Here is a 23,620-nt window from a genome sequence, read left to right as displayed (position 1 = left end):
AGTACAGGGTTGTAGGGATAGTCATACCCACTGCTACTGCTGCTGCTGCTAAGTCGCTTCAGTCGTGTCCGACTCTGTGCAACCCCATAGACGGCAGCCCACCAGGCTCCCCAGTCCCTGGGATTCTCTAGGCAAGAATACTGGAGTGGGTTGCCATTTCCTTCTCCAATGTCATACCCACTAGAGTGACCCATTCATTCACTGCTTGTCAGTAACAGGTAAAAAGTCTGAGAGCAGAGTCCGTTATGAGTGATAAGCATAATGACCACACGGGAAGTAGGTCTTGGCAATGCAGAGTGTAGGAATGCATGCTAGATGGGAAGTGGAAACCTCTTTGGTTGGTAGGTACCCTTCAGGAAAAGCTATTCAAGTTATGTGGATCTGAGGAAAGTATGGAGAGAGGTGCATTTAAAGGTATCCTGGTAGGGACTTTCCTGGCGATCCAGTGGTTAAGATGTTGCTTTCTAATGCAGAGGGTGAGGGTTTGATCCCTGGTTGGGGAGCTAAGATTCCACCTGCCTCGTGGCCAAAAAAACCAAAAACATAAAACATAAGCAATACTGTAAAAAATTCAATAAAGACTTTAAAGATGGTCCACATTAAAAAAAATTCTTTAAAACGATAAATAAAGGCAAATCCTGGTAAATATTCAGTAGTAGCTTTTGGGGAGGAAAAAAAAAAGTGACAATTTAAAAGTGTTTGCCACATTGATTTGACGACTTGATTTGTAAGTTCTATTTGATCTAATTTAATAAGACAAAGATCTAGTTCAAAAATAAAATAAAAGTGCTTGCCAGCATTGATGGTGTTCATATTCCCCACCATGACTGATTTCAAGCTACCAGCATGATGTCACCCAGTGGAGCTGGGAAGAGATGTACACGCTGGGCTCCTGCAAGCCAGAAGGAACCCGTTCCAGCACCCTGATGGATAAATCTCTGTAATGAAACACTCTCCTACAAACACCATCTGAAATCATCACACATGCTTTGGGCTAATATTCCATAACTGTCCGAATGATAAACATTTAAGAGGGCTTGTTTGGGGTTGTTTTTTTTTTTTTCCCCTCAGGACAAGTCTTTGTAAAAATTGTAGTAAAAGAAACCTGCTAATTTTCATTGATCCTAGAAATCTTACCTCCCACCCCCTCCTTCATAAATGCTCCTCTGGAATCCAACTGTTTCCCTACCCACATTTTTCACAGAATTTTGCTATGTTTATTATTAATACAACTGGATTTTCATATGTTTAATGTGTGGGAGCATGCTCAGACACTTGGTAGTGGCCGACTCTCTGCGACCCCATGGACTGTATAACCCACTGGACTCCTCTGCCCATGTGTTAATTATACCTGGATAAATTTTTATAAACTTTATTTTTTAGCAGTTTTAGGTTTCTAGCAAAATTGAGTAGAAGGCAGAGAGATTATGTATAACCTCCTCCATTATGAATACCCCCTAAAGCACATTTTGAACTTTCTTTATACCTGCTTTCCACACAATGGAAAGTGTTGGCTGCCACTTCTGTTTACAAATCCAACACAGGACCTTCAAAGCGCAGATGAACTGCCTTCCATTCCTCCTCTGTGGTAAGTCTTCCCAGGCTTCTCCTCTAACATATTCTCTTTTCCTAGAGACAGATTACTGTCTGTGTTTAGGGGCACGAAACTTGTTTTCTTGAACTGGATTATAAACTCGGGTGAGGACAGTACCCTAGTGCTTGGCCAGAACATATTCTCAGCTTCTGCTGCTGCTGCTGCTAAGTCACTTCAGTCCTGTCCGATTCTGTGCGACCCCATAGATGGCAACCCACCAGGCGCCCCTGTCCCTGGGATTCTCCAGGCAAGAACACTGGAGTGGGTTGCCATTCCCTTTTCCAATGCATGAAAGTGAAAAGTGAAAGTGAAGTTGTTCAGTCGTGTCTGACCCTCAGTGACCCCATTAACTGCAGCCTTCCAGGCTCCTCCGTCCATGGGATTTTCCAGGCAAGAGTACTGGAGTGGAGTGCCATTGCCTTCTCTGATTCTCAGCTTCTAGTCCTATTCAAATAGAGAAGATAACATCTAATGATCAAATTAAAATCACCACATTTGTTGAAACTCTGCTGAAAAAACTTTAAGCTTGTAGCCATATAAAAATCATGAAAATAAATCCAACACGTATTAGCTGCACAGCAGAGAGGTTTCTTTCCATCAAAATACTGATATTCTCACTCCTGAGATATGAACAGTAATCCTCCTAGAACTGTTATGCAATTGGGGGTCGTATAACTAACCTAGATGTCTCTCGGTGGGTTTCAAACAAAATACAATCCTAGATTTTCTTTTAACAAACACAAAACAGCAGTTGTAACAAACTCTCTCTCTCTTTCTCAAGTCAAAATAATATTTGCCTCTTGGATTTCTGTACTAGTATTTCTAGTTCCCAATAATTAATATAACTAAATTTAGAAGAGATAGAGATGTAAAGGAGAGCTATCTAAATTCAGAGCAATCCTATAATAATATGGGTGATCTCTCACAGTATTATTGAAGACTGCTGTATCAATTATCTTTCCCACTAAGCTCTCAAGTGCTATGTGGTATGTATTTCTAGAGATTCTAAAAATCTCTAAATTTCTAGAGGTTAGTACTAAAGAACATTATTCTGGTCCGCAAGTGCAAGGATAAATTTTGTGGCATTTTTACAGAGATTACTATAGACCAAGTCTAAGATTGGACTTTGGTCTATAAAAAGGCAAAACAAAACAACAACAAAAAGAATGCCCTAACAGATTGGGCCAGAAAGAAGGAGGCTGTTTTATAAAGGTCAATTTTTAAACCCCTCCTACAGAACATGATCTATGCAAAATATATCCACAATATATTCCAAAGCATAATGTCACCGGATAAACCTAAGGAGTGGAACATATGGGGGAATATGAAAAAGAAGGTATTAAAGTCTGAAAACAAGCAGGTTGGTAAGCTCATTAGCTGGGGTGGAATTTTAAAATCTTCACGTGAACGAATATATAAATCAAAATATACACATGCACTCACAGTCATGCGCACTATGTATTCACACATGGCACACTCATCCTGTTACATTATAATCGTTCACCCGGGAACAGTGACATTCTACTCTCTTTCTAAATGTCAAAGCGCCCTCTGCTGTCCAATCTGTGGAATTTGCATTTCCTAGTTTCATAACGGAAATCCAGCAAAGAATGGTAAAAGAAGTTTGGGGGATTATCTGTGGAACTCTGCATAAATGTAAGTTCATCCCAAACACAATAAATTTTATTATTTAGTTTTAAATCTCATTTGCTTTGTTTTTATATAATTATAGGGCACTAATTTATAAAATAGTGTATTAAAAAGGTCAACTTTTAAATAAGTAAAATAACTACTTATTTCCTTTTAACAAAGTTAACAGTAGAAATTAAAAATGATTGCATAACCAATTTTACCATAAGCCTATAAAATTAACATATATCAGATAACTATATTTTTATAGTTAAATTATTTTTAATAGAAGAAAATGAATGTGGGCTTTGTGTCCCTCTGATATTTTCTAGGGACATGTGGTCCAGAGAAACATCAAAGTTTTCCAATAGTTTCTTGTTAGAAAATGACCAGTGACTACAGAAGGCAGAATTATTACATCCAGCATGAAAATTCTATGAATAGTCTGAGAACTATTCAAATATCCTTTAGAAATTATTGTATTAGTGTGGGAAAAAAATAGATTATTGCATTAGTGTGGGTCTATCTTAATTATTAACCACTTTTTAAAGGGAAGCAGTTGAAAGGAGAAAGGAAGAAGAAATGCCAACCCCCGATGCAGAGGCATGACAAAAATGACTGTCCAGGACTGCCCAATAGGGAATTCTGATCTATCACCCCCAGGTTGAAGGACAGATGTGATTAAAATTAGTTTCACGGTGGGCTACTGTTACTAATGCTAGTGTGTCTTACCTGACAGGAGTTTAAGGAGTAAAAAAGGTTAAAAACAATATATAAAGAATCTTTGCCTTGAAACTATAAATATTTATCATTTGTATCCACAAAGACTATTGGGCACTGAAAAAAATATTTTGGAAATTGATTTGGAAATAAAACTTAGAGAAGTCTAATTTAAAATTAGAAATAATTCAAACCACATTTTTTTCTTTCTGCATATGAAATTTCATATTTATAGAATGTGTGTAGCTTAAGTAATAAGTTTCTTTCAATGCTACCTTGGTAACTGTACTTGAAATCTTAACCTGATGTACTGAAATTCAAACTAAAGATCATACATTATCAATATCAGTAAATGCACAAAATTATGTAAATTGGTATTATTGAATATTTTCAATATTGAATAGTTTCATATTTATCCTGATTGTTAAGCTTGCCAAAGAATAACAACGTAGGCAAAATCCTTCTACAGTTAATTTTGCAACAAAAACTTCTGTCAAAAGCATTCCAATAACTTCTTTGGGGGTAATGATTCTTTAAAAGTCATTTACATCAGTAATTCTTAGTTCTGAAGAACAACAACAAAAGCAACAAATAACTGGGATGATCTACATCTATCAGGAGCAGTGTCAAGGCCTGAAGCAGAAGGCATTATATTTTCGTAGCTCGGTTACCCATTCTTACTGTTCTGGGAAGGGCCAGAATGGATTGGATGAACCTGTTCCCAAGTCCACACAAGAAGTTCAGACAGCACAAGAACCTCACAGCCTAGTAGCTGTTGAAGTCTGAAGCTGATGGAGTCCTCAGATTATGGTACAGTTTGTTATACATGTCCTCAGACTAGTATACATCTTAACAGTCTGTACTTTTCTTCCACAGCACTTTGTGCAGTTACAGAGTGACTACTGCTTGGCTGACATGCCCATCATTGAAAGCTCCACTGGGGCAGAAGCCACTTCTATTTTGTTCCATCACAATATTTACAGTGCTGAACTGAACAGTGCATGCCTGGCACACCATAGGAGTTTAATAAAGATTTGTTACATGGAAGAAGTGAAAGAAAGGGAGGGAGGGGACCCCAAGAAAGAAAACAAACCCTTTCCTGTCCCTCAAGACCATTACTGTAAAATCCAGATTTTTTCACATGATGCAAATTTATGTTTTATATTAAATAGTAAGAAAACAGATTTTTTTTTTTTTAAGGCTGCACCATGCATGGCTGTGGAATCCTTGTTCCCTGACTAGGGACTGAACTCACACCCCGCTGAAGTGGACTCTTCTAGTCCTAACCACTGGATCATCAGGGAAGTCCCAGAAAACAGATTAAAAAAAAAAGTTTTGCATTTAATTTTGTCCTTGCTGAGACTCTGAATGTTCCACAGATACTGCCGGCTGACAAGATGCATTAGGCTGGCAAGTTTGATGAAAACCCTTCATTTGCGATGAAGATAGACTACCAGCCTCAGACCTGGGTTTAATTCTTTCTAGTGTGAATTTAGAAAATAGCCAGTAACCCACAGAGATGTCAGGTAGCCTAACAAGGAAGTTTATTAAAACGTGAAAAATCCACATTCAGGTAGTAATTTTGGCATTCCTATACAACCATGATTTCTGAAAGAAAGTTCAGCTGCTGAAATGAAAAAAAAAAATGATCCTCTAGAATTCAGGCTTGCTATTCTGTACATTAAATTGTGGTCCAAGACCAGCTGTAGCAGCATCACCTGGGACGAATAGGACAGAATCTCTGGCTCCACACAGAACCTATGAATCAAAGTCTGCATTTTAATAAGACCCCCTCCCCTAGGTGACTCATAAGCACATTAATGCTTCTGAAGTATCCCACTAAAAAAACCCAACACCTTAAATAAACAAGGCTAAATTGCAGGCAAGCTATAAAAGATCTTGGTACTGTTTATGACAAAGTATTGCTACCCTATATATTTAGCTAATTCACCTAAACCAGCAAGAAGAATATAAATGCCCTAAAAGAAAAATAGGCAATTAGCAACAACAACAAAAAGAATGAACTTGTAAATACGTTTTTCACTGGAAATTAAAAACTCAAATTCAGGTAGTAACATAGCAAATCGGTGAAGTTTAAAAACAGCATTGCCCACTCTTGTACAAGAGACTTCAGGACAGTAAGAATTCCCCTATATTGTTTGGTATAATTTCCTGGAGTAAAATATGGCATTAAATAGCAAGTGCTTTAAAACTATAGAAATCATTTGATCCAGAAATTTCAATTATGTAATATGTCTGTAAGAATTAAACTGAGTGGGGAGACAGATGAATTGAGAGCTTGGGGTTAGCAGACACAAATTATTACATAGAGAATGGATGAACAAGGCCCCACTGTACAGAACAAAGAACTATAGTCAATACCCTGTAATAAACAAACCATAAAGGAAAAGAATATGAAAAAGAATGCATATACATATATAAGGGAATTACTTTGCTGTAAGCAGATATTAAGACAACACTGTAAATCAATTATACTTCAATAAAGTAAATTTTAAAAAATAAAACATAAATTTAAAAAGAATTAAACTCAGATATAAAGACAAAGAGAGTTATTACAGCATTATTCATGATGTAGAAATTTGGAAACATCCTTAATGTTCAAAAGGTGGTTTATTAACTAAAAAGCATCTAATAGATGGAATTGTTATTCAATTGTTAAAAATCATGCTGTAGAAGAATATTTAATAAATACAGGAGAAATGCCATTGTATATAGACATCCAGGTATGTAAACAAATGAGAACAAATACCCAAATATGAAGAGCAATGTATTTTATTGGGAAAGGGGGAGTAGTTTTTTCCTTTGTTTTCTGTTTTCCAAATTTCCTAAAACACCAGCTATATTACTTTTCTGATTTGCAAACAGCGTATTTTGCAGTAGTGTGATAGAGTCAGCTTATACGGGCCCACAGGAACAACTGTTAAATGTTCTGGAATTTTGTGGAATTTTATTAATGTTAAGCACAAGCATCTTTACAAATTAAATGATATGGACTCACTAACTAAATTATATTAAAACAAAGGTAATGAATACTTAAAACTCATCATTTTCTAATCATTTTTGTAGGTTTTACAATCATCAGTGATGCTGAGGCTATTTAAGTCTATCGTCTCCATGTAATAAACGGCAAATAATGTACTGCACATCTATTCCCAACTTAGTGTTCTGTGACATTATGTGGACGCTTGAAAGTAGCCATGGTGCAAATATTTACACCGTGAAGATGGCATATCCTAAACATCAAGGCTTTTTCTTTTCCCTACAGGGCCCCTTGGTAAGCATTTACTAGTATATCACAGACTTCCAGCAACTATTTCTAGTGAAAAATGAATGTGGCCATTTGGCGGGGCAGAGCGGAAGGAGAGAAGGCTTCTCCTATTATGAGAAAACTAGGGAGGGAAAATGGTTAAATTTATTTCATTCTTCAAGCCTGTTTCATATCAAAAGAGGTGGATATGGTGGTTTCTAGTACCCACACCAATTAGTTACTGAAATTCAAGCAAACTCTTGTTTAGCACCCATTCATCTTCCTTTCTACAATCTTGGTTTTGGTTTCTACAATCCAGCCTAACCTTTCTGTGACACCCTGATCTATAGAAAAGGGAAAAGGTAATACCTTCATTTAATTCTCAGAAATTTGGATGAGTCAAACTGATTCATGTATTTGAAAGTACTTTGAAAATCATGGGATGCACTTATGATATTTACCATATGACAAGAACCATGGACATGTTTATAAAATAAAATTAGAACTGAGTGTGTTCATATTCATAACATATTAATATTGCATTAGCTTTAAAAGATTTTTAGCCACAAAGAGCAATAATTTTCATTTAATCTCCTCCAGAAATATTATCTGAATACAAATACAAAACCCCAAAGCCCAAATTTCCTCCTTCTGTTTAATAGACCCTAATGTTATCAATGCAAAAATTGATTTTTCCAGAAATCATTAATTAGTGCATGTAAAGTATGTGTGTGCACCAAGTACCTGAAACTATAGAAGAATCTGCAAGAGACGATTCCAATGAACTATTCTCTATGTCCCAGACCTCCAGATTTGGCTGATCCGTGGCTAAAAGGAGTGGCTCTTTGACTTCGAGACCATCTTCTTGTGATAAATTCTCAGACTCTGTGAACAAAAGTATCAAAAAGTAAACAATAGTGCCATGCAAGCTTTTATACAGTGTACATAACTGTCATTGTGTTTTGAAAACAAATAGGGGTTCCTAATAGAGATTAACCTGAATATACTTACATACTTTGAAATTCTAAACAGAATGCAAATTGCAATGAAATGCAAGTTTTTATACAATATAAAGAGCTGCTATTTTTATTTTGAAAACCAAGTGGGGTCTCTAGTAAAGATATGCCTAAATACACTTCAATGGTTTGACATTTTGAAAGGTTTGGAATATGTTTTTACGTTCTGACAGTATTTTTATTTTTAATATGAACACATTGGGTAATTCTTTTGTGATGACTAAATTTTATCTAAAAAGCCAATATAATATTAAGTATTATGCTAATCATAAGTGTGATGATTTCCTATCTGACCATCACCTTTAGCCACTTATTTCAGTGATACACAGTCACACATAAGACTGCATTAGTGAAAATGCAAATTTGGTGGTAGTTTTTCTTTAACTTGTGATCTTGCCATTTTTTTCTCTCACTGTGCATTCTACATGAGATGTACATATGCTTTAATGTCAGCCTACATTTATGTATTTTGAATTTCTGGAGATTTTTTAGAAATTTAATAAAATATTCTGATCATTCTTTTCTCTTTCCCTGTATTTCTTTCATCTGGCCTTTTTTCCCTTCAGCCAACACGCACTGAGTGTTTTCTTAAATGCTTTTGTGGGTTATGAAGAAAAACAAGAGTTTTGCCCTTCTTAAGTACAATCTGTCAGAGACTGCTGCCATAAAGAAAATGTCCTAAAGTATCATTTTTGATTAACCTGTCTTAAAGAATAAGGAGAAAATACGTGCTGTGTATGGAGAATTTCCTGAAGACAACTGTTCTGACTTTGGAGTTTGTCTTTAGACAAGATGATTTGATAATATTCATCAGTATATATTAAGCATATTTGGGGTTTATAATAATAATAGGCAATTTATTTTGTGCTTTACTAATGTTAAATCATTTAATCCTAAAAATAATCCTGATGGTAAGTCATATTATTATCCCTATTTCATAGAGGAGTAAATTGAGGCATAGAATGGGCAGGTACCTGGTGAAAGTCACAGATCCAGAGACTTGAAGGAGCCACGATTCAGTAAGTGTCAGGCTCCAGACCCCAGTCTCCTGTGTTAATCGGTGCAGGCCAGCTTGACAAAGCACCGTAGACCGAGCGGCTAAAGTAAAAAAAAGTATTTTATCATATTTCTGGAAATTCGAAGTCTATGGTCAATGTGCCAGCGTTTGGTCTCTGATGAGAGTTTATTTCTGAGATTGCTGAGCGTGACATCTTCACAGTGTCCTCGCATGGTGGGGAAAAAGAGACAGAGACCTCATTTTTCTTCTTCTTCTAAGGCCTTGGGCCCATCAGACTGGGTCTGCTCTGATGATCTCATTTAACCTCGATTACCTCCTAAAGACATATCACCAGGTACAGTCACAGAGGTGGTTGGGGCTTCAACCTCTGAATTTATGGGTTGAGGAGGGCACGATTCTGCCCACAGCAGCTCCTACCACATGAATAATCACAGCTAACTTTGTTCTGGGCATCAAGACTGGCTAAAAAATGATTAGAATCCCCTAATAAGATGTACAGATCAGCAAACAATAGTTAAATTCCTGAACCCCTGATTGGATTTTCTGAGGACATGAGAAGTAAGCCCTACTTGTTTAGAGTGAGTTTATCAGGAGTACCCTGACTGCTGGTAGGGGTAGTGAGAATATAAGAATGCTGAATCCCAGATGGAGATTGTAACTTCTATCCAACTTTTGAAAGAAGCATAGAGGACTTGCCTGGTTAAGTGGTTAAGAACCCGCCTGCTAATGCAGGGGACGTGGATTTGATCTCTGGGTCAGAAAGATCCCCTGGAGAAGGAACTGGCAGCTCACTCCAGTATTCTTGCCTGGAAAACCCAATGGAAAGAGGAACCTGGCAGGCTACAGTCCATGAGGTCAAAAAGAGTCAGACACATAGCGACTGAGCAGGAGCCAGGAAGATTCCATGTGCTACTGGGCAATCGAGGCTGCATACTGCAACTACTGAGCCCAGGAACCCTGGAGCCCGCGCTCTGCAACAAAAGAAGCCACTGCAATGAGAAGCCCCCAGGCACAGCAACAAAGACCCAGTGCAGCCGAAAATAAATTAATTCATTTAAAAACTTAAAAAAAAAGACGCTTAGAAACCCTAACCCTGCTCCCTGCCTTTTAAGAGCCCACATATCTGGGGCAACATCTATCATCATCCACTTTGGTTGAAAGAAGGAAAGCCCCAAATTTAAGAGGATCCTGTCAGGACACCAGGGAGAGTGAAAAGAATGAAAGACAATTAATTAGTGCCATATTTTTTTCTTTTCAGAAGGGCCTTTATTCCTTTTATAAAGTGCTTGACCTTCACCAGCCAATGTAAGTCCACAGGCAGGAGGCATTTGGATAAACTAGTCCCTAAGCCATTCTGAAATAGACACTTAAAGACAGTCATAGTCATGGCATATAATAAGGAAAGTAAAGAGGAAGTTTCGTGAGTATTAGATAGATGTATGTGATAGGTGCATTATTACATAGCTATTTCACGTGTATTCTTCATCTAGGGTTGCTATTGTTCAAAGAATTGGAATTTGAAAAGTCGAATTAGACTTCTAAAAGGCACCAAAATATCTTAGAAAGAAATATGTTATATGTAACTTGTTGCTCTGCCCCAACAACCATGCCCACAAAAAAAGAAAGCAATGCAGCCAGACATATTGTCTGTGTCATGAGAGCTGGAAGATACTTCCGAGCCAATCTTCTAGCCTTTTTCCTAAAATAGTACACAGCTGTAAGATGGGTAGTTACCATCTACTTTGGAGGATGGATGTAACAAGGTCTTTTGTGATCTGCAAGGCTGCTCTTTCAAATATCCATTGTCACACGGAGACCAAAATTTCCCAGGAAACAAAAAAATCGAGACTGTAGCCATTTCAAAGTTCAAGTCTAGAATGTCGTCATGGATGGAAATGATCCCATGTGGTCTTGAAAGGGAACTCATCATAAGGTGTGATGGAGTCTGGCTCATCCTTGAGGGATAAGGGAGACATCTGGCCCCATCATCATTTGTAAATTTGACCTGAAGTCCCTTTAGAAGTAGCAGATTGGCATTAGAGTTATGCTATAGAAATAATAGCTGGGCCATAATAAATAAATGCAAAAAAAAACACAACAACTATAATCTTGATATTGCAAGCAAGTAGTACCATTGAGCTCCCTCCAGAGTACTAAAGCAAAATCAAGATGCTTCCTATTGAGAGGGAATTTTCCTTATACAATTAAACTTTGCTGTGGAAATAGAGACAAATGACAGTAGGAACTAAGGAAAGTGCTAGTGGACAAATCATGGAATTACTCCCGGCTTTTGAAAGTTGGATTGACCGTCTTTGGCTGAATGAATCCCCTCGAACCCTTAAATGATTTCAGAGAGCAGAGGGAGCCTCTTGAGCTTTTCACTTTGTGGCTATTTTAAACTTATGACACCACACAGCATTTGTTTTGGGGTGAAACAAAAAGACCTTCCACAAATATGGAAGGCACTTTACTTCCCATGGTTCACTTACACACAAGTTTATTAACATCAACTTTATAGGGCTTTTTAATATCACATAGTAAAAATATTTGTCTGTCTATATATACACACAAATATGTAAACACTATTTTATATATATATATATACACACACACTGCTACTGCTAAGTCACTTCAGTCGTGTCTGACTGTGCGACCCCATAGACGGCAGCCCACCAGGCTCCCCCGTCCCTGGGATTCTCCAGGCAAGAACACCGGAGTGGGCTGCCATTTCCCTCTCCACTGTATGAAAGTGAAAAGTGAAAGTGAAGTCGCTCAGTCGTGTCCAACTCGCGACCCCATGGACTGCAGCCCACCAGGCTCCTCCGTCCATGGGATTTTCCAGGCAAGAGTACTGGAGTGGGGTGCCACTGCCTTCTCCATATACACACACTCCATCTTATTTTGGAAACAAAGGGATTGTCTGAGATTTTTATCAAGATAATTTTAACATTGCTTAGACAAATTGGAAGAAAATATTTTAGTGGTTATTACAATTATGCTGCAAAGTCTTCAGGACATTTATATAATACTTTGAGGAATTTATTAAACATTTGATAAAAGGTCTATAATTGCTAATGTATCACAATATTATTTTCTTTGAGTTTTTGAAAGTGTTCAACTATAATAATATAAATAGCATAGCTCTTTCACATATGTTATTTGTAAATACAGTATTAACTGCCACCTTATTTTTCTTTACAGAGTATGTATCCTATGTTTTAAAGAAGTATCAAATGACAGACAAATTAAAATATAATTGGCAATGAATGGTTACCAATATATAGTTGTTATAATTTATACACAATTATATATAATTTAAATGGATTGTAATCATTTCAAGCTTACTTCACTTCTTTTGTCCAGTCAAGCATTTAATCAACGTGTAACAAATACCAACAATATACCAGATACTGTTCCAGGTGCTGGAGATATGGAAATGAGACATAACGCAGTCTCTGTTTCCATAAACCATACTTTCTAATGGAATAAGAAACAGTTTTCTAAGTTACTTATACAAAAGAAAAAACAGATAATTACCAAATCATAAGAACAAAGAGTATATTATGATTTTATGTTGTATTATTTATGAAATAGCTTAATTTTGCTCAGTAGTTAGAAATACATGCTATATATATATGCACACATATATCTGTGTATATATATATATACATATAGTATGTATACACACTATACAAAATTAAGCTATTTACTATATATTGGTAACCATTCATTGCCAATTATATTTTAATTTGTCTTTCATTTGATACTTCTTTAAAACATAGGATACATACTCTGTAAAGAAAAATAAGGCGGCAGTTAATACTATATTTAGTAACAAATAACTATTTCACAAATAACATATGTGAAAGAGCTATGCTATTTGTATTATTATAGTTGAACACTTTCAAAAACTCAAAGAAAATAATATTGTGATACATTAACAATTATAGACCTTTTATCAAATGTTTAATAAATTCCTCAAAGTATTATATAAATGTCCTGAAGACTTTGCAGCATAATTGTAATAACCACTAAAATATTTTCTTCCAATTTATTTGTCTAAGCAATGTTAAAATTATCTTGATAAAAATCTCAGACAATCCCTTTGTTTCCAAAATAAGATGGAAAATGGAAAACATGTTGGATGAGGAGTCAGTGGCCAATATTCTAGCCCAGCTTGTTGAGTGTTATGGTCTTTGGGAGGGTCATCTTTTCCCAGGCAGCAGTTTCCTCATTTGTAAGGAGAAGAAAACAGATCTGAAATTCTGATTCTAAATATCCTTTTCTTTGGGCACTGTATCTATAGGCTTCATTAAACTCTAAATCACTAGGCAAAACACACAAAGCTGTCCTTTGCAGAATTAGCAATACCTGTATTGTCTTCACAGCAATTGGTGCCTGTTAACTCCCGGGCAAGCTCATCATTTCCCGTCTGCCTCAGAATAGTTAGAAATGTAGAAAACCAGTTTTCTTTCTGCACAATCCTTTTCAGTAGCTCTCTTACCCCTGCTTCATTTCCATTATTTTCTGCAGCAGAAACCTGTTTTCAGAGAAAAGCAGAATTAAAGAAGTCAAACATCTTACGAATAAATTTAAACAGATACTAGCATTTAGAAATATTGAACCATATGTATAAAGGTTCATATTAAAAGAAAACATCATTAAAGAAAACATCAATGCCACTTGCAGAAATTCTGGATTCTAGAGGGAGGAAATTTGCTGGGCCAATCCTCTTTTAAATGTCCACCATTTTTTAAAGCTTTTGAGATATTCAAACCTGACACAGGAAACAGATGTTTTACCTCTATCTTTCTGAATAAGGGGTGCAAAAGAAGGTGTCTTTAATCTCTACCTACATTATGTCTATTTGCATCAATTTCCTTCTGTATATCTAGGGCTTGCTATTTCTTTTCAACTCATGGAGTCTATAAATAGGAAATCAAACATTTGTTATCCAACCTCTCTTTCTTGACTCTTACAATTATGGAGTAAGTAATTACTATCACAGCTTTATATTCTTTAATATTTGTGCTATTTATCATTACTATAATATTTTTTGTGTTTACTTAATACTATAAGAAATGTATTTCTATATATCTTTTTTTAAAAATAGGGAAGAATTATTTGTATATCATGCATTCCTATCTTAAGCTTTCACTTAATTTCTTTTATAGATTAATCTAGCAAACCTTTTAAAATGTGAATCATTTGTGTAATCATTATTACAATGACTCCCCCCAATTCTTAATATAGACCCAAACATTTGGAGAAATGATCACATTTAGACCAGAAAGAAATTAGGCAGAACACAATCAGCTTGCTATGTCATTAGGCAAACCACTTCACCTCTCCAGACTTCAGTTTCTATGTGTGTAAAATTAAGCAATGGAAATGAAATTTCAGGGTTTGTCTGCCCTAGTTGCAGTTAGAATCACCTGAGAACTTTAGAAAATACTGATGTCTGAGATCTGTCCCCAGAGATTCTCATTTGTCCATGTTGGGAAACAAGAAATTTTTATCAAAAGCATCTCTTGATTCCAGCCAGCAGCTTAGGTAAGAAATACTGACTTACATACTCTCAAAGGTCCTTCTCATCATTTGTCTGTCTTCTAGTATAATATCGACCTTTCAACTAGATTGTTTCCTACAAATTTGCATATCTTCTAGTCCTATAAACATTCCCATAATCATCTAATATCAGGAATTTGCATTTTTGGGACAATGCTTGGTACAAATTCAGTGTTGATTATTATTATGGATAACCGGGAAAATCATCTGTCTTTATAAAGATGCTAGTTTCACCAGCAGACGCTACTTGGAACAAAATTATACTGCATATTTCTACCCAATGGATATGTTCATTTCATTAGCTAATAGTTAATTATAAAGGTTTTGCATATATCAACCCAACAACTCTGAAGAAGATACTGACATTAACCCATTTTACAGATCTGAAATCCAGGGCTCAGAGAAGTCCAATTACCTCCCTAACACCATAAAGCTAGTAAGCGGCAGAGGTAGAATTTGATCCCAGGCAATTGGCTTCAGAAGTTGAATGCTGCCTTCTTGAACTCTAATTATAGCTGGTAATTGTCTCTAATTTTAAGTTCATTTTTTGATAAAAAGTGGTTAAAATGACAATAAAGTTTAAGCAATGTTTCCCTCACAGCATTTCTAAGCAGATTCTCGCTCATTTCCTACTTTTCTCTAATTTCATTAACTTTCTAATGGAAATTATTTGCCTTCTCTTTAAGTGTTTGTAACATTTTTATTATTATCTACTAATTTAAGCAGTAGTCACTAAAGATCCTAAATGAGACTGGTTTGAGCACCTTCTTTTAACTCAACTATTTCCATTTTTAATTATTTCAGCCTTTAATCAGCTTTGAACTCATTCCACAGAAGTAATCAGGAAGCATTTCTCTAAAATGAACAAGGGAAGCACTGTAATAATACTTATATTTTAAAAAGCTAATATTATATTCACTAAATTTTCTTTGACTATTAATTAGTTATTTCTTTGAGTATACAATGATTTGTATTTGTCAAGCTTGCTGTGTCCTTACTCAGTTCAGGAATTTGAGAAATATTTTGCAATTATTTCCTACAAGTATTTTTATTATTTGAATGTGGAACCACATATAATACCTGTGCAAGTTTAGCAGCATCATCAAGGTTCCGAATTTTTAAGAAATCTTCCTAGTTTGGATGCTAGAAAGTATATCAATTTCCTTTAAAGCAACCATAAAATTTTTTTAAATTAATCTGTTCTCCTAAAACATAAGAAAAATATAAGATCCCAATACATACACTTGATTATTAAAATTCTTGGGAAGTGAATATTTCGATGAGACTGAAACAGGACATATAATGATTCCCACTCATATTTCTTCCCCATTTAATGTATTCTCTTGGCTATGAAATTAAAAATGTCTATGGATATATTATTAACTAATATATGGAGTGGAAAATAAATATGAATTTGTGGGTAATACAGTTCAGTGATTTCATATTCTGAATTCTTTGATCTAGTTTTTTCTAACATACATTAGTAGAGAAACCAATGATATTTCTTTTAAACCCTGGATAGCCAATACAGTTGTAAAGTTCAATAAAAATGGTTTTCTCCTTCAGAATAACCTCAGATATCTATTTAAAAGTAATGGTGACTTTTTAACATAGCAAAACTAACCCTCAGTACCAGTAATTCAGGAAGCAAACTCATATTAAAAACAAAGGATTTTAAAGAACAAGTTCTCTCCAAAAGTTAATGTCTTCGTGAATGAATAAGCATTGTCACACAGACACAACTAATTTCTTATTAGTACTTTTTATTGCTAAAAAAAAATCTTATCCATCTTAATTTAAGTGGCAATACAATGAGCTGGAAGGAGACTGACCCCAATACTCAACTTCATGTAAATAGAACTGGAGGGTTTCTAGCTAGACTGGTGATGCTATCTCTGATTCTTTGTATAAATGAAAGGTATATAAAGTCTTCCAGGACTATAGATGTTTAATGCTTTGAACTGGACAGGGCTGAGATATGCAGCTTACCTAAGCTGTTAAGGCACTGTGGAAATGTTTATATGATCCAGAGTTCATGGATATCTAAGTCATGGATGTACTAAGATGTCACTTAGCAGCCTAAATAGAAGCAGGTCAGTACAGGAGCACCCCTTTACTGTTAGGGATCATTCTATTATAACATTCTGTAAAGTCATTCTTGTATTTATTAATGAGTCTCCAGCATTTACAGTAGTGTCTCACATATACTACACACTTTTTACCTACATGTTAGAAGAATGAACATGGATCAACACGGCATCATGAACTCCGTGAAAGCACAGGCAGTATCTGTATTATTCTCCATTCTTTTCAGCACTAGCTTGGTGTCTGGTGCAACATGCCACTCCATAGTTTCAAAGGGAATGAATGAATAATTAATCAATTAAATCAATTTCTTTGGGTATCTGCTGGTCACAAAACTAATCTAGGATCACTTTTAGAAGCACTTGTGTAACAGGGACAGGGATTGGGTGGTGGAGGTGGAAATCCTAAACTAAAATACAGGCCAAGTAGAAAATGTCAACTGGAAAACAGGAAAAGAACAAAAATAAAATATTTTGGGAATTCCCTGGTGGTCCAGTGGTTAGGATAGGACTCAGACTTGCATTTCTGGGGCCCTGGGTTCAATCCTTGGTTAGCAAACTAAGATTCCACAAGTCATGTGGTAAAGCAAAAAATTAACTAATTATTTTTAGAAGTCTTAATTTCTTAGTTAAATGCTATTTTAAGATGTCAGAAAAGCAAACTTGGAGATCTTATATTCATTATCCAACCATTCTTCCTCCCCTCCCCCTGATGCCTGGCAAAGGAATTCATTACACCAAGCATTTTCATTTTATATTCTGGACAACTTCTTGGAAATTACTCCAATCAATTAATACTTATTAAGCACCAATATCATACTTAATTCTAACTAGGTCCTGGTTTCATCCATTGATGAAAAACAGTTTCTTCCTCAGCTCATAGTTTAATACATGGAACTTAGGAGGCAGATCTCAATTTCAACATAAGGCATTTACCTTAGTCCTTGAAACTTTAAATTCACAAGGAAATATAACCAAATAAATAATAGAAGTCATCATCATATCCAAACAGCTCTTTCTTATTAATAAAGCTTTTTCATAAACACTGTTTCTCACTCATGTTCACTAAAACACTGTGAATGAGAAGAAATTACTATTATATCCATTTTCATAGTACATTTAGGATCAGGAAACTTAAATAATTTGGCCCAAAGAAATAGAGATGGTAAGAAACAGAGATGTCAAAATCCAGGTCTTGCCATTCCAAATTTCCATGCTTTCCTCATTACACTTTTCTGTAATAAGATAAACATTCCTCAAGGAACCCATATCAACATGCTATGGATTCTTCTAAACCTAGTGTTTCCTTCCCATCGTCCGCCATTGCTTCCTTTTGTGACAGATGGTATCTTTAAGAATGATGTGCCAGGATCTCACATAGACACTACTGTTCCTTAGAAAAGCCTCCATATATTGCTCCTCCATTCTCCCCTATGAGGGAGAAATGGGGTTGCTTTGGCCTTAACTGCTACCAGTATACAAATGTCCTTTTACTGTATATCTTCTTTGTGTCAAATCCCTTGCAGTCCTGCTAGCTGCCTCCAAGCTTGCCAGAATCAAGAACTTGGATAAAATCTAGCTGGCGGAAATTCAATCCAGGCAAGACAAAAGTGATGCTGATAGGCAGACGTATTTAGAGTAAATAAGGAGAAGTGCTGTTTCACTGGCAATCGGGACATCATACCCACCAAACATAAACAGCTTTGTGGTGTTACTGGACTCTGTTGCTTCTGGACTTCCTAACAGCTACTGTGGCTGGAAATGCCATCTTCCATCTCCAGCTGGCTTGAAGGCTGCATACTGTCTTCCAAATTAAGATTCTGCCACAGTGATGTACACATTTGTCATATCCAGCTGGACTACTATAATGCGTTCTAGCTGGTTCTCAATACACAAAACTACATAAACCTTACTGACAACAGTGCAAAGTTATTTACTTGTTGGGAAAACCAGTCATCAAAATTAGATACACACTTAGGTCTTTGGACAGGCCCTAAGGCTGTCAAGTTGACAAAGGAGCATTAGCTTTAGTCACTAAAGATCAAGTCACATCATAGGCTGATAGGAGTCCTGTGCCCAGAACTTTGTAATGAGGATACAATTGATGAACTAAAAAGAAAGAAAGAAAATGTCAAAAATCATAGCATGTTAGACTTTGACCTCCCAAAATGGGTTTATTTGTCTACATGCCTTTCAAAATAAAACCTTCACTGTACACTCTTAAGTCAGATTTGAATAGGACAGAGTTTCTATATGCCACAGTACTTCCTTATTCACTGAAAATAGGACAGAGTTTCTATATGCCACAGTACTTCCTTATTCACTGAAAAACAATGAACAATAGAATGCTAAGTGTAATCCCCTGTAAAATTCTTCCTGTCAAAATGGCACCTAAAAAATCCATTATTTTTCTATTAAAATGGAAAATTACTACTGGCTACATATTTTTTCAATTAATTATCTCCAATTTTTGATTCCCAAAGAATGCTGAAACTTCTGTTAAAGAAAAAAAAGAGTGTGTGTGTGTGTGCGTGTATGTGTGTGTGTGTATGTACTACGTAATTTCCCCATTTGGACCAAAATTAAATGGCATAGTGCATAATACAGGCCAGAGATTGGAAAAATTTTTGTTTAAAGCCCAGATAATGAATATTTTAGGATTCTAAAAATATTAGAACATGGCTCTATGTTCAAATGCTCTTAATGCGCAGAAGCAATCACAGCATGTAAATGAATGAGCATAGTTGTTTCCAATAAAACTTTCTTTATGAACTGAAAAATTTAAAATTTAAACATCATTCTTAGCTTTCAGGTTGGATTTAGCATGGGTCATGGTTTGCTGATCCCGGTTCTATGCAACTACATATAATACAACATAAAATTTCACACCATCAGGAACTAAATCCTTACCTCTACCACTGTCTTCCTGGTAGACCTTGGGCAGGTTATTTAAACTGCCTCAGTCTAGTCATCTGTAAAATGGCACAGTTCATAATACTAGATTATTAACTAATAACTCAAGAGATTATTGTGAGCATGAACTCTGATAATAGGTTTTGCAAATGAATCTAATCGTACAGTGTTTAATAAATGCTGTCTATTAGCATACATTATTTTTCTAGAGTTCTTTCTTCTTTAGCTCATTTCAGTTAAAGAATTAGAAAAAATAGCTGTTTTGTTTTAAATTTGCAAAATTATGTTTTTAAAAGCCTAGACAGTCTCAAGGAAGGAGGGAACCAAATTTACCCAAAGATGTCAAAAAACGTTTGGAATGGGGCAAATGGAGGAACAACCCTAAGTAGCAATATCTGCCTTTAAGTCTAGCTCCATTTGAACTGACACCTACCCGATTTCTGTCTTCAACTGTCAACAGTTTCTCCTCCACACATTTATCCAAGACATCTGCAACCAGAAGCTTGTCCACCAGTGTGGGCTGAAGAAGGTTCAGCAGTTGGAGACACTCATCGTGAGCGTTCTCAAACGATGGAGAAGGCAAGTCCGTGAGCTCTGGGTTCACGTAGCGGGCGGCTAAGGGGTTGCCTGCTTGCCGGAGGGCCTCTACGAACATCGTAGCCCAGCCGAGCGGCCAGTTCCCCCTCTCCAAGGTGTTCAGAAGCAGATCAGCTGCCTGAATGTCCCCAGTGGTGGCGGCCGTCCTCTGAATATGCTCTTTCACTTCTGGAGATAGAAAAGTCAGGTAGTCCAATACTGGTTCCACCTGGATGTACCTTTTCACTCTGGCCCTGAAACACGAGATGAGATAGCAGAAATTCTTGTCTGCGAAACTCCCATCCGACGACATCTTTCTTCCTCAGAGGTGGGAAAAGATTCTCCCAGGTAGACGGAAAAGTTGTTCTCAACTCAGCGAATGATAGGTGTCTTCGCTGCTGCTTCGGAGCCGCAGGGCCTGCAGCAACGCACCTGACGACGGGGTTGCCTGCAGGACCCCCGGGCGGGCGCGCGGGGGCGCGGTGGCACCTGGGCAGGTGGGCAGGTGCGCAGGACACGGCGGCGGCGGGCGCTCGCGTGAGCCGGGGACCAGGGCGCCGGCTCTGCTCACTTGGGTGGGAGTTTCGAGGCCAACCCTCGGCCAGGCAGTTCTATAGTTGGCCTGACTTCGGTTTCTGTTTCGATTCTCTTCTTCAGGACTTTCCACACGTAATGCGCTGGGCGGGGAGTGTCTGTTTGGTCGGGGAGGAGCCACCTTTTGGTCGGTTCTGGTAAGGACAGTCCTTTGGCCCTGTGGGAAACAGAAACGGAAAGCGAATTCTCTCTTCCACGGAGTAAGACGGCAGCGCTTCAGCAACGCCAGCGGGTATTTTGTCGACTTTGCAGGGTTCGGCCTGAAAATTCAGACTTCCCTCCCCGCGACGGTCTCGCACCACCCCTTGTCAGCTAAGATCTGGAGGGCGTGCAAGCGTGATTGGGGACTTCCCAGCCCAGAGGTGAAGGGAGACTGCCACAGACCCTGATGGCAACAGGAAGTTAGTAGGCTTGACTGGCGAATGCAGGCAGCCCCCAGCCCCGCCCAGTGTGAGATTACAGGGACAAGCAGAGAGATGACACTAAGAAGACATCTCTTAGCGGAGATAAGTAGCCCCCCCGGGTGAAGTGAGCTCGTTCCAGGATAAACCTGCCCTCCTGTGGGTCCCCAAGAAGTAACTCTTTCCTCTGGGAATTTGTGGGTTGTTATGAAAAAGATGAAGTATGATAAACAGTGAATCAACTTTGTTACTTCACGCGTAGATTGTAATGTTTATTTGGCTTTGACCAAGGCCTGGTGACAAACGCGGAAGGACTTGAACTACCAACTCAGTTTAGGAGGAAGCCAAGACTGAAGGTTTTCTATCTCCCAGTATGTAAGTTCCCCATATTCTTTAATATACAACGTTCCTTTAATAAAACAAACAAAATCCCCAACAACTTATTTTTGATGTAGCTGCCATTCTTTTCTTGGATTCAATACAGCAAGTTTTGGCTGAAGCAGCCAGGAACTTAATTAGCAACTAATGTACCAACTTGTAGTAAACATCAACATTTGTCTATGTCATGAGGGAAAAAAAAAAAAGACACCCACACTGAAAAATGGCAGCTTTGGTTAAGTACAGAAGCCACATAAATGTGAGTCCTTCGAGTTGCTACTCACTCTGGCATTCTGCAGCCCTGGGTGACTATGGGTGGTAGTTTATCTGCTTCATAATGAGAACCTCGTGGTCCAGAATTATATGGAGGTGGAAGGGGTCATTTAGGCTACTGAAAAGATATATTTAGGCAATGTAATCAGTTGGTGGGCTTCCCAGGTGGTGCAGTGGTAAAGAATCCACCTGCCAACGCAGGAGATGCAAGAGACCCTCGGTAGGGAAGATCCCTGGGTCGGGAAGATCCCCTGTAGAAGGAAATGGCAACCCACTCTGGGATTCTTACCTGGAGAATCCCGTGGACATGGGTTAACAATGCACATTCAATGAAAAGTTTGGATAGGCCAGAGAAGTTTGGTTGTGTTTTGCACTGGGTAAGAGAAATACAGAATCTTTGTTTACTCGAGGATAGAAAATACCCAATTCAATGCGTTATAGCTGTTTTCTTAGTTTAGTTACTAACTACATTATGTAGCTAGTAATAGCTTTTTCCTCCCCAGGAATTGTAATATGCTTAAAGAAAAGACTTATTTACACAGGACCATTATAGTACTCTGCATATATGTAGGCCCTTACTGATTTCCCACCTGAATGGGAATTTTATTTGCCTTGACTATAGCAACTGGCTTAATGTCAAAACACATAGTGAAAGTTGCTGAGGTGAAGTAGAACATTGAGCTTACAAGTGAGCCTGGTTTATGCTTTGCTTTACTTTCTCTTCATAAAACAGTACCATATCTTTAGTTACTTTGGGAAGTTTATCTTGTAGGTAGAAGATAAACACATTATATGCTTAGTTATGTGTATACAAAATTATCTGTTAGGACTGTTAAGGTCCGCCTCCCCCTGCCCCCCGCCCTTTAGTTGCTTGCAGGTTGTATTCAGTATTTCAAAGCAAAAACAAACAAACAAACAAACCAAAAAACATTGTGTCCCATGGTACTCATCTTTAGTCCTTTAGTTTCAAACATTGGGGAATAAAAAGAGGTTGCTGATTAAATATAGAGAAATAATGTCATCTTCTTAATGCCACGAAATTGCTGTCCTGGTGAAACACGATCAAAAGTGGTTTAAGTGTTTGGCATTTAGATTATGTCATTCATTCATTCAATCACTTAAAAAAATAATTATTCAGAACTTACTCTATGACCAGTGCTACACTAGGGTCAGTTTATAAAACCTAATAACGTTCCTATTTTTCTGGATGTTGCATTCTGATGGGAGGAGGAAGACAGGAAATATGTAATAACCAGAAAATATACAATGTGCATGAGGACTTTGGTAACATCTAAATAATAATGCACATTGCAGTTTCACGGGTGCTTTTCCATATAGATGCCCTGTCCTGACCCTCACCGTTAGCATCACATAATACCCATCAATTATAATACATATTTACTCTCAGGGAAGAGTCGCCTTGCTGGATGAAGATTGAGTGATGAGAACTGATTTTGAGGGAAAATAGAAAGAAACCTCTATTTTTAGGAATCTACCATAGTCTTGATTGGGCCATTGCTGAAGGAAAGAAGTTGGGGTACAAGAAACCTAATCTCTCAAAATGTATCCTTTTTCTTCTGTATTTTTA

At 37.2% G+C, this 23,620-nt stretch overlaps 1 protein-coding gene across 1 annotated transcript in view; it reads right to left on the bottom strand.

The window, feature by feature from the left end:
- Positions 1–20,699, bottom strand: part of IFIH1 (interferon induced with helicase C domain 1) — a 59,667-nt gene extending 38,968 nt beyond the window's left edge. The window contains exons 1-3 of the mRNA XM_052635782.1: positions 20,244–20,699; positions 13,617–13,785; positions 7,956–8,096 (exon numbers count right to left, since the gene is read on the bottom strand). Of these exons, the coding sequence (XP_052491742.1) occupies positions 7,956–8,096; positions 13,617–13,785; positions 20,244–20,699 (766 nt within the window). The remainder of the gene's footprint in view (positions 1–7,955; positions 8,097–13,616; positions 13,786–20,243) is intronic.
- Positions 20,700–23,620: the final 2,921 nt, after the last annotated feature.

The sequence above is a fragment of the Budorcas taxicolor genome, chromosome 2 (assembly GCF_023091745.1).
Source record: "Budorcas taxicolor isolate Tak-1 chromosome 2, Takin1.1, whole genome shotgun sequence".
Taxonomy (NCBI): domain Eukaryota; kingdom Metazoa; phylum Chordata; class Mammalia; order Artiodactyla; family Bovidae; genus Budorcas; species Budorcas taxicolor.
This window is presented reverse-complemented; position numbering and strand designations above follow the sequence as displayed.